General features: G+C 31.3%; 1 protein-coding gene across 3 annotated transcripts in view; it reads right to left on the bottom strand.

Annotated features, from left to right (window-relative positions):
* PCCA (propionyl-CoA carboxylase subunit alpha) overlaps nt 1–21,227 on the bottom strand; it is a 423,045-nt gene that overhangs the window by 167,152 nt on the left and 234,666 nt on the right. For all 3 annotated transcript variants that reach the window (XM_074299450.1, XM_074299452.1, XM_074299451.1), the window contains 2 exons: nt 11,841–11,951; nt 10,535–10,637 (listed from right to left, as the gene is read on the bottom strand). In XM_074299450.1, the coding sequence (XP_074155551.1) occupies nt 10,535–10,637; nt 11,841–11,951 (214 nt within the window). The remainder of the gene's footprint in view (nt 1–10,534; nt 10,638–11,840; nt 11,952–21,227) is intronic.

Below are 21,227 nucleotides of genomic sequence, written 5' to 3'. Positions count from 1 at the left end.
ATCCACCTATCTGCCCCCAAACTTTTAATTTTTTGAACAGAGAAAAAAGGAAAACAAAAATCATATTTTTCAGCTTTGGTGTCAAAGACTTATAGAGTCAGAAGAAATATTCAGAGATATACTGTCTTTCCCTCTAATTTTAAAGATGAGAAAATAGAGACCAATGGATGAAATTAATAAATAATAGTTTAGGAATGCTCCTATTCAGCAAGACATATCTATAGCTTATATGATTTCCTCTCTTTCTCCTCTTCCCACACACATATAATCTCATATACTCACCACCATTACCACCAGGATAAAATTAATTATAGGGTTTTTTAAAATGAGTTTTAAAAAAAAAATCTTAAAACTAGCACAGTGAATCAAAGCGGGCAAGCATAAAGTGATTAAATTTTAACAAAGAATAAAACCAGGAAAAAAAGTACATGGCTTTTTTTTGAGGAAGAAAGCAATGTTAAGTTATTGGGGTTTCAAATAACTAAAGGTTTTATTATATGAATTTCTAAAGGAAAGGGTTACATTTAATTTGCTTATTCAAGAGAAAACTATTAAATGTTTTAAACTATGTATTAAACTATTATTATTAAACTATATTATTAAATTATGTATTAAACTGTTAAACTATACAGAAAAAATTTTGCTAAGTGCCTTGGGAAATATAAGACATGATATCTGTCTTTAAGAGTAAAGAAGGGAGGGAAGAAGCATTTATTAAGCACCTAATAAGTTGAAAGCTCTGCACTAAATACTTTACAAATATCATTACTTTCCAAGATGTTTCAGAAAACAAAGCAGACATGGATTTAATGTTAAATTACAATGTAAGATGATATATTATTAAGTATTTACATATGTTACATGGTATCATCAGGAGATACTATAAGTTTGATTTGTTTGGAGAGAGAATATAGAGAAGTTTAAAAAAAAATTTTTTAACAGCAGATTTTCCACCAAATTTCCTATTTTAGGGAGTGTTGAAGTACTGTTGACAATATTTAGTCCTATGCAGATAAAAACAATATTTAAATGATGTGAAGAAATCTTCCAATCTCAGAATAATGAAGCGCAACATATTTTAATCACAAAATTTTTCTACCAAAACCAATTTTTTATAATAAAAATATAAAAATTGACATTTATTTAACATTTTGTGGAAAACAATTTATATATATATTTTTTTTCTCATGAGCTTCATGACAATAGTGTAAGATCAGTACTATAGGTATCAATATCTCAATTTTTAAAATTAGTATGGTACAAACTAGAGAGCTAAAAAAAAAAAAACTTTCCTGCAGTTAGTTCCTAAGTGCTAGAAGCATGACTCAGGTTCTTGGCTTTAGATTTCAAAGAGCTTTTACAGATCATCTAGTCCAATGCCTTCATTTTACCAGATAAGAACTGAGGTACAAGGTACAAGGTCACATGGGAGTAAAATGCAGAACAGGCATCTGAACATACATAGCTCTGGATTCATCATTGTTTCCAACTATACATTACCTTTTTTTCACTCGACATTAAACTAAGTAGTTTTGTTTTCAAAGAGAAAATTATATCTGTAATTCCTTAGAAAGGATATAAATCAAAATATATTATTATATTGTAGATGCAGCTAAACATGAATTATACTTATAACTTTTTATTACCATAGAAAAAAAATTGCTTCTGACAATATTTGTTTTCTTTTTGTCCCAAAAAAGTGTAGACATTTCATATCTCTGGATTTTTCCAAGTCATAAATGATTTAAGAGTAAAACTCATATAGAAATTAGGAAAATATGCTTAGAAGCCAAGACAAGCAACACATGGGAAGTGCTGCAGGCAATTGAGCATAGAATTATAAACATTATAATAGTACACCCCTGAGATAGCAAGATGTAGCCACACCTGGAGAGTCACTCTCATAATCCATTCCCAAGCCAATAATAAAAACAAGACTGAATCCAAAATGTGAAAATTCAACTGTACTACATTGGTTTTGGTCTCAGAGGTCTCTACATCAAACAAGTATAAAATAAGCTGCATTCACTTTAGCCAAATATGTTTCCACTTGAAACAAGATCATACTTTGTTAAGAAGGCTTCAAGATTTTACTAGATGCTGTAAATCTGCTCCGCAGCTGTGGGTGGCACAAACTAGACTACTGAATAAACAGGGATAGTTCAATGTAAAATAAGCTAACCCAGAACAATAAAACTATCATCCATCACCCACAGCCACTTCCTGGAGGAAATATGTACCCATATTTTCTCTATCATAACTAAATTATCCTTTTGCTAACTGGCTCACAAATTTCATGCTGTCCCCTCCTACCTTTATTCCTTCCAGGGATCAACAGCATTCCCTTCTTCATCTATTGAAATTCCTCTTTTCTTTCAAGACTGTTTCTCTTTGATCCTTGAATCCATTCTCCAGAAAACTAACAGAATGGACTCTAAGGATCCATACCTAGGATCTTTACTCTAACTCTTGGCACAGATCCAGCTAAAAAGATCCAAATTTAGATGTTCTTCCTCCTCATATTCCCTTCCCATTACTCTACTCCAATCTTTATGCACTCAACTTGTCCATACTTTGTTCTTCATTGATTCAATATTCATGATAAGTTCCACTACAAAGATACCTTCGGTACTTTGGGCTATCAAACCATAACATAAAATGGATACTTAAAAAACATTTATTGGTTTAAGTTAATTAGGTTTTTTAATTGCTAATTCCCAAAGGATAAAATAAGGAAGGAGTATAATTTAGGAAGAACACTGGATTTATGGTGAGAGGATCTAGGATGAAATCCCAGCTCTGACAATTACTACTTCTGTTGCTAAGGGAGAATCATGTTCTCTGCCTGGGCTTCAGTTAATACCATCTGAGGAACTTGAACCAGATGACCTCAAAGATTCCTAAAAGTATTAAATTTATAATCATAATAAACATAAGAAGAGTTATATTATTTATAAACAACAGTTTATTTGATGATTTAGTTAAGTAACAGAATCACAAACTTGGAGGGCAATCATGCAGATCAAAAAGGACTTGAATAAGAATAAGAATCCCTACAACATTCCCAGTACATTCTGGCTCTGTTTGAAGCTCTCTGATGAGGGGAACACAAATCTGCTAAAAGTTTATCCTTTGAATTAAATCTAATAAGTCTATTCCTTCTTCCATATTTTGGGTCTCCAAATATCTAAAGATGGCTATCACAGCCTTCTCCCCCTCCTAAGCCTTCTTTCATCCAAGTTCCTTTCAATTATCAGAAACAATTCTGAAAGTTAACTTCACTCAGGATGAGTGAAGCAGTAAAACTTTTTTTTACATTCCTAGAGGAAGCAGGTGTGAAACTCAAGATGAGCTCACACAGTTTTCACAAGCAAGGGCATAGTCTTTCCCTTATCCTAGATGCAAAGTCCCTCATCTCCCCAATGGCAGGGGAGAAGTTAACATTCTTTCCCATCCTCCTACAACATACATCCTTTAACAGATCTCTCCTTCAGCTACATATATTGCATGACCATTAAAATAAGCCTTAGCTCCTCCTGAGGAGGAGAAGTTAAAATTTATGAAGCAAATAAATATGTACATTCTAGCTAAACTATAATCTATGTCTTTCAGTTTTGTTTTTTTCTTACACTACTTAAACTGGATTTCTCCAGTTTTAGCTAGTTTCAACTGGTTTCTTGAGCTCTCCTGCTCCCTTCCTCTAGACGTTTTCCAGTCCCAAATTTACAGTTTTCTTCCACTATAGGAACATAACTATTGATTGTTTCTTACACAATGATTTCTTGTATGATCTTTAGGACTCTCATAATCCTGGGTGCCACATTTTGGAGACTATCTAGTTTATCAAAGCATAAAACAGATTGTCTATTTGAAATAAACACAATATTCCGGATGGCTCTAACCAGACTATACTTCAGCAAGCTTCTTCACTTACCACACCATGATGTCAAGGCCTAATAAGTAAGGTACTTTGTCACTTATTCTTACGGTATCAAGATACCTAATCCTTATATCTCCTTTTCTACTTCTTGCTCTGGAAACAATATTCAAATCAATACAACTACAGCTATTATCACTGAACTAGAAAAAATGTGACAATCTGCTGTCCTGTGGTTCCACTCACAATAAGTGTGAATACTCAAATAAAAACATCCTTCCCTCTATGTAACTCTCAAAAATGGCTTATACCTGACTAATAAATACAACATAAATTCCAAAAGGGAAGAATCAATCTTTTATATTTGTATCCTTGCTGCTTAAGGACACGATGCCTGGAATATAATATAAATGCTTTTTTACACAACTAAATCAGATTGATTGTCTTTCACCTTTTTCCTTTTAAAGGATGCTTTATGTGTCAAGAAAGCAATGGCTTTTTTTCACGCATATCACATTGTTCACACATAATGAATGTGAAGATATGAAAACTCTTAGATCCTTGACACAAGAAATGTAGATAAAGCTCTCACTGATTCCAAAGTATTTCTCAGAAATCGATTTTCTGAAATCAAGTACTGAACTTGACATATATATTTATGTGTGTATGTGTATACATACACATATACATACATACATATATATGTATGTATGTATATGTGTATGTTCAATTTTTCTAAATGTTCACATATTTTTGAATCATGACTGTTAATTAATGTGAAAGTTATCCCAAAAAAACCTGTACATCATCTGAAAATTTTAAAAACTTACCTATACTATGGAACCATATTTAACATCTCATTGGTATTTTCCATAGAAATATGGTAAATACTAATTCACTGTTCTAAACCTGTTCTAGAACTTTCTTGTTAGTAAAGTGAATAGGAAAAAAAAAACAGGAATTTTTTAGAAAAATGGATTAAGGGTGATAACCAAACTTAACGCTTATCTAGAATGGTTCAATCAATCATATATTAAAGGGTTACTATTGTTGTGCCATAGTTCTCTTTTATTGTACTGACTTAGTCACCCTGTAAGAGTTCTGCTCTCAGCACTCTGACTCCACCCCTGCCTTAGTCTAACCCCAGTGTCTGAGCCAAGTGTATATATGTCATTGAGAACTCACATTGTTTGCTGGATTCTTGGAGAAGATAATCTCATTCAGCCCTGGGACCAAACCGTGGATCCATTTGGTCCCAGTAAATCTCTCCCTTTCAAATAAAATATTAAATACACTTTAATCTCTATCTTGTCTCAGTTTCCCAGCATTACACTATATGACAGATAATATACTAATCATTGTGTCTACTATTCATCTATAGTAAATAGTGATAAAACTCATTCTTAAATAAAGTGAAAAGGATTAGAAAATTGATTACCCTTTATTTACTAAATAAATAAGAGAAGTGATGTAGAAGATAAGTAATAATAACTTTGTTACTACAGTATTCTAAAATGATGTCTGAAATGGTATTTGAAAATGTATTTTTCCATTCAATTTACCATGATTATTACCTAAAATCAAAATGGGGTATAAAATCAGGATGGGTGGTATGAGGGAATATTTTGCGCCATTGGAAGTTAAAAATGCTTGTATTAAGAGTAATGACAAATTAATTAATATTGTTTCTGGGAAAAGTAGAGTACAGAATTATTATTAATATTCAAATATTATCATTCATCAATTGAACCTCCAGCTAAGACACTAAAAAAATCATAAACAGAAGAACATCACAAACTAATCTTTAGGATATTTCATTAGAAACACAATTACAAGTTGATACAAATCAAGCATTCTTAACCTGAGAAGTGTAAATTCTTTTTACATTTCATAAAATATTTTATCTGGATTTCAACACAATTGGTTTTATTTTACAATGTCATATATTTTATACATTTAAAAAGATATTCTGAGAAGAAATCCAACTGATATCCTCAAGAAAGAAAAATGATCTCCACAAAAAATATGAAGCCACCCATATACTGATATTTATTCTAGTGTGAATAATGATCAATAAAACAAATGAGATACTAGAAATATTATATGCAACCCAGCAGAATTCTTTAAAAAAAAAAAAAAAAAAAGTCTACCAGAAGCATAGGGACAAAAGGAATGTCTTGCCACAAACCTCTTTACTTGTCTATAAAAACCACTATCATAGTATCACAATAACAGATGCGATAGATCAGCAAGGCTGTGTCTGGAAATGAGAAGACAGAAGGGTTATCCTGAGAAGAGTGGTTTAAAAAAAAAAAGCCTCAGTGTAGAGACCTTAGAAGAGCACCAAGAGCTGTAAGAATCAGTTGTAGCCAAAAAAAAGTGTTATGTAATTTAGACCAGGAAAACCAAAAGAGCAAGAGTTTATGAGCTTTGGGAACCTAGCAGTAGAAGATTTCAAACTATATTACAAAGTAGTGATCATTAAAATAATCTGCTTCTGAGTAAGAAATGAAATAATAAAGTAACAGACTAGATTAGGTACACAATAAACAATACTGTAAATTACCATGATAATTTAATCTTTGATAAGCCCAAAGATCTTTTTGGTGACGAGAATTTACTATTAGACTAAAATGGTTAATGAAAGTGAAAAGTAGTGTGAAAGAAAATAGGCACACACTAACACCTCACAATATAGAAACAATAAGGTGAAAATGAACACGATTTATACATAAAAGGTGACACAAGTAAATTGGGGAGGGGGCATGGAAAATTTTTCCTGTCAGATAGATGAATAAGGAAAGAGTTTATGACCAAATAAGAAAAAGAAAGGATCAAGGGAAGTATAATAATTTGGTTACATTAATTATGTAATTTAATTTAATGTAATTTTGATTACATTAAATTTAAAAGGTTTTCCATAAACAAAAGAAAAGAATTAGAAGGAAAGCAGGAAACTAGAGGAGTGTTTATAACAAGGCCTTTCATCAAGGCCTCATTTCATAAGGGAAATTAGCCAAATTTTAAAAAAGCCAATCTCTAATTGATACTCAAAAAATATTAACCAACAGTTTTCAAATGCAGAAATCAAAGCTATCAACAGTCATGTTAAAAAATGAATTAAATCATTATTGATTTGAGAAATGTAAATTAAAACAACCCTGAGATAACACTTTACACCTATCAGATTGGCTAACTTGACAGAAAAGAAAAATGACAAATACTAGATGAGATGTGGGAAAAAAGGATACTATAAAGAGAAGTACATGTGAGTTGTTCAATAGTGATATCTATAAGAAGGGAAGGGGAAAGAGGAAGGAAGGGAAATAGGGAAAGGAGGGAGGGAAGAGAAGGAAGAAAAGAAGAAAGGGAAAAGGGAAGAGAAGGGAGGGAGAGAAAGAAGGAAAAAGGGAAGAAAGGAGAGAAGGTAATACTCAACCAATTAATATAGAAACACAGTTTTTCCTATTTCTCTTCAAACGATTGTTAATAGGCTTCACAATTGTTGGACAAAGTCTTTCAGCTTTCTGAAATCCAGATTCTAAATATCTGGTAATGGGTCCAAGAAAATAAGGTTCATGCATATGTCATAATTTTCTTTCTAAGTAACACTAATTCACAACCAGTGTATGTTAATCTGAGATATACCAGAATGGTCAAAAGAGGGAATTTGGTCACCTTTGATTCATGCAGAAGAATATATAAGTTCTTGACAATAAACAGAAGCTCAATGTACACAAAGACCAATCCTATTAATTATAATTAATATATTAATTATATATTACATATTATATATTACATATAATTAATTATAGCCCCACCTTTATCCCTGAAAATATTTGCATTAATGGATTTTTGCAAATCTAGTGGGGTTGATACACAACAGTGTGACAGAAAGTTGTTTTGATATAACTGATTCTACTTTTTATCAAATCACTATTGGGTAATGAAATATTTTAGTGCTGCTTTTTCATAGCATATTTTATAATACGAAGATATGCATCTGAGTGGTATAAGTTGCTAAACAATCCCTGAATGTTTGTAAACAACTAATAAACACATTGCACCTCCAGACAAGACTGACTTAAAATGGGAGAGTTTAAAAAACAACTTCATCCTTAGCCTACATCATCATCAGATATTAATCAAATAACCTGGTAAATAAACCACAAGCCACCAAACAAATGTAAGTGTAACCAGCTAATAACATAGCCAGAACTATATGAAATTCACAAGGGCATCTGAGAAGTAATTCATTTGGGCCTCCTATTCTATTCCAATCAGTTTTAATCAATTTGATAGGATTACATCAAAGATCTGTATGTATGGCCCTAGAGCTATAAGCTACAGATACTAAATTCACTTGCTTAACTACAGGAAGTTAATAAAAGGCCCTCCACCCTTGTTTTTCCTAGTCATAGTGACCAAGCCCAGCACACCAGAGATCACAACTACATGGAAATTCCCACAAAATATTTTTGTGCCTCTGGATCAATCACTTGTCCAACAGAGGAGCAAATGACCATCTTATAACCAGGTCACCCAACGTGTGACAGCTGGTATCATTTCCTCGTGCCCAAACTAAGGAGAAGCCTATCCCTCAAGTATGGAGATAGTCCTTACTTCACCCAACTTGTGACCCTGCTGATATATTATTTGCCTTATGTTAGCTTATGCATCACACATCAAACAGTAGAATTATTCTGTATCTGCTACAGTTGTTCTGGACTACTTACCCTTTAATATAGTGCCACTGGCTCAGAGCTCTGCCTTAGTCTCTTTTATTATAGGTGAGATGATTTTAATCTCCATTAGAACTACTAAACATAAGTAATGGGAAATCAATCTTACATAAGCAAATCAGTTTTGTATTGTGTTATGATGTCCTGTTGGACATTTTATTTATTACTTGAAATATTTATTCAAAATGTTACAAATTATGCATGGAATATTACACCAAATAATGAAAAATAAATATGAGAAGTACATCACTATATTTGGGATAATAAAAGAACTATCAAAAGACTAACCATTTTTAATTTTTGTTATCTAGCTCAAGTGTCTTATCTTGTTTAATCTAGTGAATAGGTTAGCTGAGTCTTTATATTCATCTTAAATATAAAACTAATAATTAAATTAAAATTTAAAATTGTATAATTGCTGAATTAAAAAAATCATCATTTGATTGCTTTGTTAACAAAAGGCTTCAAAGAAGAATTGTGCTAATACATTAATAATTCTTTTTTTAGAAAAAGTCAGGGTGACTTGCCCATTATAAATCACAAACAACAATTCATAAAATTAAATTATGTTTTTAACTGATATGAAGTGACCTGTTAATGAAAGTGCAAGGACAAAATTAAATTTTAAAATGGAAAAACAAAAAATAATTCTGAAAACCTGGAATGGATTATTCAAACAACTCCAACCAGACTTATTTAAACAAAAGACTGATATGAAAGAATGGAAAATGAGTTCTACTGGACAATGGCTTTTATTTTAATGATTTCCTAGGGAAGGTTAAATGAAATTTTTAAAAGGAATAATTTGACAAACACTATATTAACAACTTCAGGGAATAGGCTATTTAATATCATTATCAAATAGAAATATGGAAGCTAAAAACTATATAAGTGTTCGATAATAACTATTTTGGAAGCAAAAATTATAAGATTATGTACAATAACAAAATCCAGTGAGAAGAAAATGAAGACAAGTAGACCTGAAATAAGGAAAATCATTATATTATTTGGATGGAAACAGAAGAAAACAACAAAAAAAGGAAAATGGAAAAGATCAGCAAAGATTTTTATTTTTTTAAAAGCTTTTTAGAATTAAAGATAGTACCACAAATTAACAGTATTCCCTTGAGGAAGAAGAGTGACATTGAAGAAAACAAAAATAGAAAGAACACCTCCAGACCTGATAAAGAAAGTTTGTTCTACGAATAACACTCATTTGAGGATACTGAGCATCTGATTCTGAAGGTAGCTAAGAGATCAAGATTTTCAAAGTAATAAAAATCCCACTATTTATCATCCTGGAGTTCTAAGGAATCTTTTTGTTGAGGTAGGGTGATTATCAAAGAATACATAAATTACCTTCCTTATCTAAATTTTAGACATTTTTATAACTGGAGGTTGTGACTTGAATTGAAAGTAATCTTATCTTTTCATTTTCTCTAAATCTAACTAAGCAGTAGAGAACAGAACCAAGTGATAGGAAATAACACTTCTACTACAATCCTCACAATCATAATCCAGTTTTATGGGAATTTGCCAGATCTGATATTTTCCACTGCATATATTTTGAGAATTCAAGAGTTGATGTCACTGTATACATATATTGTATTTAATTTATACTTAACATATGTAACATGTATTGGTCAACCTGCCATCTGGGGGAGGTGAGTGGGGGGAAGAAGAGGAAAAATTGAAACAAAAGGCTTGGCAATTGTCAGTGCTATAAAATTACCCATGCATATATCTTGTAAATAAAAAGCTATATATATATATTTAAAAAAAAAAAAAAAAAAAAAAAGGAGTTAATGTCATGCCAGGAAAAGATTTTTGAATAAAAGATTTGTAGAAAAATATAGTTATGTCATAGAAATTATAATCATATTTCAGAGTACTTGAGTTTCTGAAAATAGCTTACCTTGAATTTTCCTCAAAACGCTGTGCTCTTAACTGGAAAGACACATATATCGAAGATGCTATAGCCATTAATTGTTGTTTTTCTGTCTTAGTTAACTTATGACCTAGAAGTAAAAAACAAAGGGAGGAAGAATAATTTAACTATTTATATAAACATGTAACGTAATATAGAATTATTGATCAAATAAGCATTTCCTATGCTAACACTTTGTTGATAATTTAAGGAGTTTAATGAGGTATGTTTACTGTCACAAAATTCTATAATTAGTGGAAAGACAACACACATGAAAATATTTTTTAAATAACACACTGAAATAGCATGATTGTTAAAATAAAGTGAAAATTTTGTGAAGTCCCTAATATATTCCTGAGAGAAATTATTTCATTTTGTTCTCTTTTAAAATGTGCAAACCTCATATCCACAACTCTCCAAAGTATCTTCCTTAGTTTTTATTACACCTTCGTTTTTACTACACTATATCACAAAAACACATTAAATCAATTTTTTCCATAAACTTTATGATTAGCTTCTTCCAAATTATTTTAGGTCATGCTCCTCCTCTCCAATTTAAGCAGTCTCTAATCATGTTTCTTTGATATATTCTCCAAACTACTCCAGTGCCTTAAGCAATCAGAGCCTAAATATTTACCTATACCTACTTCTCTTGCATTTTTAACGTTGATGATGGTAGTAGTGGTCCTAAGGTTGATGATAGATAGACTTTATAAAGCACACTAAGTTTTGTGAAGCACTTTACAACTATTAACTCATTTCATAATCCCAATCATCTGAGATATAAGTGCTATTATTACTGCCATTTTATAGATGAAGAAACTGAGGCAGAGTTTAAATGCACTCTTTTTGTTATTCTTTTTAAAAATTGTTTAATATTTTTCCCAAGTTACATTTAAAACTTTTTTTTTTAAACATTTGTATTTTAAAACATTTGAGTTCTGGGTTGTTTACCTTTTACCCACCCCCAATTAAGAAATCACACATGAAGTGTTATACAAAACATTTCCATAAAAGTCATGCTGTGAAAGAAAACATAGATAATTGAATATAATAATATGCTGACTATACAATAACTGTCTACAAAATACATTAAATGTTTCTTTTTCAATAAGCTAAATACCAGAAATATGTTAAAGTTCTCAACAAAATGCTAAATGGAGTCAATTAAAAACAGAATATTATAAAAAAATTTTGTAAATTATATAATTTTTAAGTGGAGAAAAAGTCATGACTTACAACAGAATTATTTGCAAACAAGTAATAACTGAAAAATGTCCCGATAAAGACAAACCTTTGAAACCATCAGGATATACATCAGATAGGAATTTGGTGTTAATGTCTCCTTCAACAAAGCGTTTATGGTTGACCACTTCTCGAAGTAAAGAAATATTATGTGAAACACCTAAAAAGAAAACAGAATTAGAACAAATTAGAAGACTATTATTAAGAAGAATATATTATTATTATTCCTGAGAAATTAAATGTTACTTTCCTTCTCTCTCTGAATTCAGATATAAATGCAATGTAAACATAGAATGTGTGGACATGAGTTGACTTTTGTAATGATATAAAAATACATATATGATATTTAAAAAATTCAAAAGTAAAAAAAAGAAGAATGCACTGGTGTTAAGTTCTTACTAAGTGCTAAGCTGGTACTTAACAATTCTCTAGTTCACACCAAGGACATGTGAGAACTCAAGGGAAAAATTATTTCAACCAATGAACTTGCTCCTTCTAAAGGTTGTGTAAACTCCTTTTCATATATAAACTCCTCCTCAGAAGTTCAAAGGGGTAAACTCCCCTTAAAGACCTGAACCAAAGGTGTGAACTAGAGAATTGTTAAATACAGACCTAGCACTTAGTAAGAACCTAACATACTGTGAGAAGAGAAATCAGGGAGGGCAGAATAGGGCAAATCACATTATGTGAAGATGCAATAGAGGAAAAGAAGGATGGATGGTGGTGAGCATTGCTTAAATCCTACTCTGATCTGACTGATTTCTAAAAGAGAATAATATATTCAATTGGGGAAGAGATTTCTTATCCTACAGGAAAGTGGGAGAGAAAAAAAGAAAGAAAAGGGAGGTGAGTAGCTAGAATATAAGGGAGAAAGGAGAGATGAAGAGAAAAAGGAGAGATCAAAAGGAAAAGGGAGCCAAATTCAGGGAGCCAGTGGTCAGAAGCTGTAGTTGCTTCTCTTTAATTCTCAAAAAGGACCATTACAGCAGGAAGGTGTGTGCCATGATACACAAATGAAATGGATCTAAGTGAGGGAGGACTGTGCAAGGTCACCTGCCTCACTTTCCTGGGATCTACATATCAAAAGCAAGTCCTGGTGAGAAAGGACTAGGGGGAAAGAGAGATTAAGTGTAAACAGAGGAAAACTAGGATGGAAAAAAATAAACTATTAGTAATCATAATGTGAATGTAAATAAGATGAACGCTCTCTTTAAAAGGGAAGCATATAGCCCACTAGATTAAAAGCCCTGAATCCTACAACATGCTGTTTACAAAAAACACATTTGAAATAGAGAGCTTATAATAAAGATAAAACACTGGAGCAGAATCAATTATGCATCAATTGAAGTTAAAAAAAATAAAAAATCAGGGATGGCAAAGCAAAAGCAGAAATAGATCTCATTAAAAGAGACAAGCAAGAAAACTATATCCAGCTAAAAAGTACCAGAGACAATGAAGTAATAGTAATGCAAAATAATATCAGTAATAAACAATGCTAAATCAACTGCTATAGAAACAAAATTCTTTTATTTCAAATATTATCAATAAAGCCTAGCAGCAAGATCAACTGCCATAGAAACAAAAATAATTTTTTTTTTAAATTTTATCAATAAAGCCTAGCAGGAAACAATGGAATGAGACATCCCCTGTCTAAATGTAGATAATATAAAATATTTGGGAGTGTACCTGACATCACAAATCCAAGAACAATTACAATTGTTACAATTACAAACAATTACAAATACTTTTCACACACAAAATCAGACCTAACAACTGGAAAAAATATGAATTGCTCAAGGATAGGTTGAGCTAATACAATTAAAAAAAAAAATCTACCTAAATTAAGTGCTATACCAATGAAACTCCCTAAAAGTTATGTTATAGCTACAGAAAAAATTGTAATAAAATTCAAAATTGTATCTGTTAAAGATATTTTAAAATTATAACAAAATTCATCCAAAAAATGGTCAACCTCTCGAGGGAATTAATGAAAAAAACTACAAAGGAAAATAGCTTACCATTGCTAAATCTAAAACAACAATCATAAAAAATATTTGGTATTGACTTAGAAATAGGATGGATCAGTGAAACAGTGGCATAGGTTAGGTACATAAAACAGAGTAATCAATGCCAATCCCAATCATAGGATAGGAACTAACTATCTGACAAACACTGCTGGGAAAACTGGAAAATACTATGGCAGAAACTAGGCATAGACAAGCATGTTACATCATATACCAAGATAAGATCAAAATAAGTCAAAATTTAGACATAAAAGGTAGATGTCATAAGCAAAGTAGGAGAGCAAGAAATATTTTACCTCTCAGACCTGATGGAGAAGGGAAGCATTTATTTATCAAAAAAGATAGAGAACATTATGAAATACAAAATGGATGATTTTGATTATATTAAATTGAAAAAGTTTTGCACATACCCCCCCCCAAAAAAAAAAAACATAACAAAAACACAAAAACCATTGAAACCAAGAAAGCTAGGAAACAATTTTTACTGCCAGTGTTTCTGATAAAGGACTCATTTCTAAAATATATAGAGAATTCAGTCAAATTTATAAAATATGTGTCATTTCCCAGTTGATAAAAGGTCAAAGGATATTAATTTCTTCAGATGAAGAAATTAGGGTTATCTATAGTCACATGAAAAATTGTTGTAAAACACTATTGATTAGAGATATACAAATTAAAACAACTCTGAGGAATCATCTCATACCACTGGCAAATATCAAAAAGTTAAACGATAAATGTTGGAGAAGATTTGGGAAAACTGGAATACTAATGCATTTTTGATAGTGTTGTGAACACACCTAATCATTCTAGAGAACATTCTGGAACTCCAATCAAAGGCACCAAACTGTAATTCTTTGATCCAGCAATATCACTACCAGGTGTTTGAGAGAACAAAAAGAACAGAACAAAAAAGGGAAAAGGATCCCATGTACAAAAATATTTATGGCAGTTCTTTTTGTAATGGCAAAGAATTAGAAAGGGAGGGGATGCCCAAGATTTGGGAAATGGCTGAACAAGTGTAGTGTATAGAGGTAATGGAATACTAGTGTGCTATAACATATGATCAGCAGGCTGATTTCAGAAAAATCTGAAAAGATTTACATAACCTATTGCTGAGTAGAGCTATTTGTTAAACAGAACAAGTAGAATATTATGTGTAACAACAGCAACACTGTGAGATGATCAAATATGATAGACAGCTCTTCTCAGCAATGAAAAAATCCAAGACAATTCAAAAAGACTCATGATGAAAAATGCTACCCTTATCCAGAAAAAGAAATAAGGAGATACTTTTTTTAATAATAGCATTTTTACTTTTGGGGGATTTTCCCATTTCTTGGGGTTTTTCTATTCTTATTTTTCTTTTAGAGCATGACTAATGTGGGTATATGCTTAATATGACTGTATATGCATAATTTATAATAGAGTGTTTACTGTTTTGGGAAGGGAGGAGGCAAGGAAGAGAGGGGAAAAAATGGAACACAAAATCTTATAAAAGTGAATGTGGAGGGGGGGAAGGACTACATAAGAGCAGAAAATGGAGAAAATCAACATAGGAAAGGCACTAGAATTTGAAGGCATTGAAAAAGGTATCCTATAGAAAGTGAGAATATAAGCTGAAGGAATTCAGGGAAGTGAGGAAGTTGACATGAGGGAGCAAATTTCAGGCATAAAGTAACCCATGAAAAAGATAAGAATTAAGAAATGGAGTATCTTGTCTAAAGTATAACAAGAAGGCAGCCAATGCTACTAAATTATTCCTGGAGATAATTGGGAGCTACTGCAGTTTAATGAGTGATGTGACATGGTCAGATTTGAACTTTAAGGAAGATCACTTTTGAAAGTCAGTGGAGAGTGGAAACAAACTTGTGACAGAATGAGTAAACAAAAAGCTAATGAAATAGACTAGGTTTGATGTGTCCAAGATCAGCACCAAGGTGTGATAGGGCAATTATGGAGGCAAGGTCAGAGTAGAGAAGGAAGCATATATAAGAGATGCTACTTAAAATTAAACTGTCTTGGCTACAAATTTGATATGAAGGCAGGAAAGGGAATGAAGATAAAGAAATGAGAATGATACTTGCAGCATAAGCCTAAGTGACTATAAAGATAAGGGTCACCTGAAAGGAATATTGAAAAGATTTGGGTGGGGAGTCCTCTTTCTGGATGCAGATGGGCCTCTCTATCATAAGTCTATTGCAAAGAGAAATTTTAAGGGTACAAAGTATACAACATTTACATAAACACATATCCTTATACAATTAATCTAGTAGCTATTAAAAATGGCCCACTCAAGACTGCAAGCTTCAGATTTTCAACTATTCTCACTCTTTCATCCCACATATCTAATCAATTGCCAACTCTTATAATTTCTTCTATTAACAGTATCTCTCATATAGCTTCTTTTGTTTACACTTACTTATTTTTCTTTCTTTTAATAACTTTTAATTTTCAAAATACATGCAAAGAGAGATTTCAACATTAACCTTTACAAAATCTTGTATTCCAAAATTTCCTCCTTTTCTTCCCTCCATACCCATCCCCTAGACAGCAAGTAATCAAATATAATTTAAACATGGACAATCCTTCTAAACATATTTCCACATTTATTGTGCTATCCAAGAAAAAAAATCAAATTAAAAAGGAAAAAATAAGAAAAAAAAAAAAAAGCAAGCAAAACACAACAAAAAAGATGAAAATACTGTATTGTGATCCACACAAATCTAGTAGCTCACTATTTATTATTTATTGAATATTGTTCTTTATACCATTCTAATCTTATTAAATTATATAAATACTTTATGACCACCATTCCATAGTGATTCTATAATTTCTACATAATGATTTCAGTTCTGTCCTCTAAAAATGAAAAAGATAAGTCTTTTTGTTTATTTTATATGACAATTCATAATCCATCCCCATGCCTCTGCCAAGGGAGAAAAAAAAAAACACACAAAAAAACTACTGACCAACTTCCTTTAAGAATATTGATATAAAAATTTGAAATAAAACACTGGCAATGAGGTTACAATAATAAATCAAAAGGATAACATATCATTACCAGGTGAGAAGTAGTACAGTTTTAGTTCAGTATTAGTAAAACTAACATCATAATTGACTATGTCAGTAACAATAAAACAAGAATATTATCTCCAGAGATAAATAAAAGGCAATTGATAAAAAAATAAATAAATAAATAACCTTCCTATTAAAAACACTAGGGGGGCAGTTATGTGGCACAGTAGCTACAGCACCAGCTCTTAAGTCAGGATGACCTGAGTTCAAACTGGCCTCAGACACTTAACATTTCTGACTATGTGACCCGGGGTAATTCACTTAACCCCAACTGCCTCAGGAGAAAGGGGGAAGGAACACTAGAAAGCATAGCAATAAAGAGATTTTTCTTTAAAATGGTAAGTGCTATCCATCTAAAAGCAGCAATCAATATCTATAATGGCAATAAGATAGGAGATCAAGAAAATTAATTAAGAAAATACTTGAAATAATGAGGTATAAAAAAACTGACATAAATTGACAATATTTTTATAATTACCAACAAAGATGAGCAGCAAGAAATAAAAATTTCATTTAAAAAACTATAGACAATATAAAATACTTGAGAATTTATTTCCCAAGAGAAAGACAGAAAATATATGAACACATTTACAAAATATTTTCCTCTCAAATAAAGTCTATTTAAACAACAGGAAAAATATAAATTGCTAACTAAAAAATCAAAGGCAGATGCAATAATAAAAATGATAATCATACCTAATTACTCATTCAATGCCATTCCAACTAAACTACCAAAAAAAAAAAAATAAGAAAAAATAACAAAATTCAGCTGGAAAAATAAAAGATAAAAAAATATCAAGGAAATTAATGGAAAGAAATATGAAAGAAAATGGTCTGATAGTATCAGATCTCAAATTATATTATAATGTAGCAAACAGCAAAACTATCTAGTACTGGCTGAGAAATAAGTATGGTGGGTCATGGGATAGATTAGATATATAACATAAGTAGTAAATGACCATTGTAGTCTACTGTTTCATAAACCCAAAGGCCCCAGCTGTTGAAACAAGAATTCACTATTTGACAAAAATTTCTGGGTGAAATAGAAAAAATAATTATACCATAACATCTTAAAAAAGTATACCAATATAAAGTCAAAATGGGTGTATTTAATTCAGACATAAAGAATGATACCGTAAGCAAATTAGGACAGTGAGAAATAATTTAATTTTAAGAGTTTTAGAGAAAATAAGAATTTATGAATAAACAAGTGATAGAGAACATTAAAAAGGTAAAATGGATAATTCTGATTACACCAAATACAAAAAGACTTTACACAAACAAAATAATGCAACTAAGTTTTGAAGGAAAATAGAAAGCTGGGAAACAATTTTTGCAACTCTGATAAAGCACTCAATTCTTTTCTTTTTATAATAGCTTTATATAGTCAAAATATATGCAAAAATAGATTTCAACATTCAATGATGCAAAAACTTTGTGTTCCAAATTTTTCTTTCTTCCTTCTCCTCCTCCAGACAGCAAGTAACCCAATATATGTTAAACATGAGCAATTCTACTATACATATTTCCATGTTTATCATGTTGCACAAGAAAAATCAGATCAAAAAGGGGAAAAAATGAGAAAGAAAAAAAAAAAGCAAGCAAACAACAATAACAAAGGTAAAAATACTAACAAAGGTAAAAATACTTTGTGATCCACATTTAGTCCTCACTGTCCTCTCTGGATGAAGATGTGTATCAACTCACTATTGAAAAGAACCATGACCATCAGAAATGATCACTATATAATCTTTTATTACTGGGTGCAATGTTTTCTTGGTTCTACTCACTTCACTTAGCATCAGTTCATGTAAGTCTCTCCAGGTCTTTCTGAAATCATCCTGCTCATCATTTCTTATACAAGAATAATATTCCATAACATTCGTATACCATAATTTATTCAGCCATTCCCCAATTGATGGCATTCAGTTAGTTTCCAGTTCTTTGCCACAACAAATAAAGGGTTGCTACAAATATTTTTGCACATGTGAGTCCTTTTCCCTTTTTTATGGTAATTTTGAAATATAGACCCAGTAGACACATGGGTATGAACTGTTTGATTGCAATTTGGGCACAATTCCAAATTGTTCCAAATGAGATCTTTCCTCATTTCTAAAATACATAATTGACTCAAATTTGTAATAATGTAAGTTACTCTCCATAACTTGGATAAATGGATCAAAGGACATGAAAAGAAAATTTTTCAGACAAGAAATTTAAACCATTTCTAGTCATATGAAAAAATGTTCAGAATCACTACTGATTACAGAAATGTAAATTGAAATAATGCTGAGGTACTACCTCATACCTCTCAGATTGGCTAAGATGACAGGAAAAAATAATGATAAATGTTGGAGGGGATGTGGAAAAATTGGGACTCCAATGCATTGTTGATAGAGTTGTGAACTGATCTAACAATGCTGGAGAACAATTTGGAACTATGTTCAAATAAATGGTAATAAAACTGTGCATATCCTTTAATCCAGCAATACCACTATCAGGTCTTTATCTTTATAATAAAAAAGAGGGAAAGGATCTACTTTGTATTCAAATATTGATAGCAGTTTTTTTGTTATGGCAAAGAACTGAAAATTTAGGAGATGACTATTAATTGAGGAATGGCTGAACAAGTCATAGTCTATGAAAATCATGAATATTCTTCTGGTATAAGAAATGACAAGTGGACAGATTTAAGAAAACCATGGAAAGACTTATATGAACTGATGGAAAGTGAAGTGAAGAAAAAAAATAATAATTAAAAATAATTTAAGACTATCCTATAGTTTTTCCTGAGAACACTAGGAAATTCTAAACCAATTTCAAAATTCTAACCCAGATAAAAAGAGATTAATGTAAAGAGCCAGTTAAAAATGGACCCTAGAAACATCAAATATGTAATGCTGACCATTACAGAAACCTATATAAATACTATTGTTATGGGAATTCTCTACTGTTAAGAATCTGTTATAACTTCTCAATACCATGAGCAAGGTGTCCAATAATATCATCATGATTACATGAATCACAGACCTTAGTATGTTCAAAGTTAACTAGCTCAAATGAGCATAGGGACTGAGAACATGGCTACAACTGTCCTAAGTAATCTCCTTTTTTTATGATTTATACATATGCCTGCATTTTTACTTCTATCCTACAAAACTGATATGCAAGTAATAAGAATACATGCCCTAAAACAACTATGTCCCAAGCTACAGCATGGTCTTCAAATATCACACTATTTTATTGCCTGCATCAGGGTAAATTTTCTCATTCTCTTGGCAGAAACTATAAAATTTGTATGTTTTCAGATGCAGAATTAACTATAATTAAACAGTAATTTATTAATAATAATAAAATTCATTTATCATGTCATATTCTGAGAAACTTACACAAATTCACTATTGACAAAAATGAATAAAACATTTGACATTTCACAATTAAGAACTATAGAGTTATTTTAAGTTGTTAATTGGAACTGATTATTGGGACCTGTTACTGGATACAATAATGACAATATCAATTCTGTTAGGTAACACTATTTGAAAATGTATTTAATGAAAATAGGTGATAAACTACCTCAAAGTACAATCTACTTGACATTTTAAAAACCTTTTATTCAATATCATGTGAAATTTAAATTTTAAAAGTTAGACAAAGGAAATGAAAAAAAGACTAACAAATTAACAATCATAAACAAAAGTCAATCAATTGTATATATTCTATGAAATATTATAAAAATAAATTTAAACCATTTTATAATTTATTAGCACAAAATGTAACATTATAGACCTAGAAAATGAGGAAATCCAATAAACAGATTTAATTTAGGAAATTACTCAGATGTAAAGGGCTAGAACTGAGCAAATGCACTTGGATAATGAAGCACGTTAGACTAATTGCCAATTGGACAATTCTCTTTTAACATGTTTGAAGGATAATCCTCCCCAATTATTCTGTGCTGGCTGGATCGGTGGGTGTGGACAAAGAAGGGGAAGTGACATGAGTGGGTGGAGTAGAAGGAGGAAATTGATTGATTCTCCTTGACTTGGAGAGAGAGGAAGAAGGTGTGGAGATTGCTAGATCTAATCCCCTGACCCTGACCTCAAAAGATGAAGAATAAAGACTTTTGATTATCCTGACTCCAGCTGATTTATGGGAAGGCAGAGTTCCAGCATTTGGCGCCCAACATGGGGCAGGCACCCTACCTCCACCGAAATCCTCCAGTGACCAGGAGATTAGGTGAGTATTCTAATAGACAAATAAGGAACTTACCTTGTTAAGGGCTAAACCAACAATCTCTTGTAGCTGAAATGGGGCAGATATTAGCTAAAGACATT

This window comes from Sminthopsis crassicaudata, chromosome 3 (assembly GCF_048593235.1).
Source record: "Sminthopsis crassicaudata isolate SCR6 chromosome 3, ASM4859323v1, whole genome shotgun sequence".
NCBI classification, from domain to species: Eukaryota; Metazoa; Chordata; class Mammalia; order Dasyuromorphia; family Dasyuridae; genus Sminthopsis; species Sminthopsis crassicaudata.
This window is presented reverse-complemented; position numbering and strand designations above follow the sequence as displayed.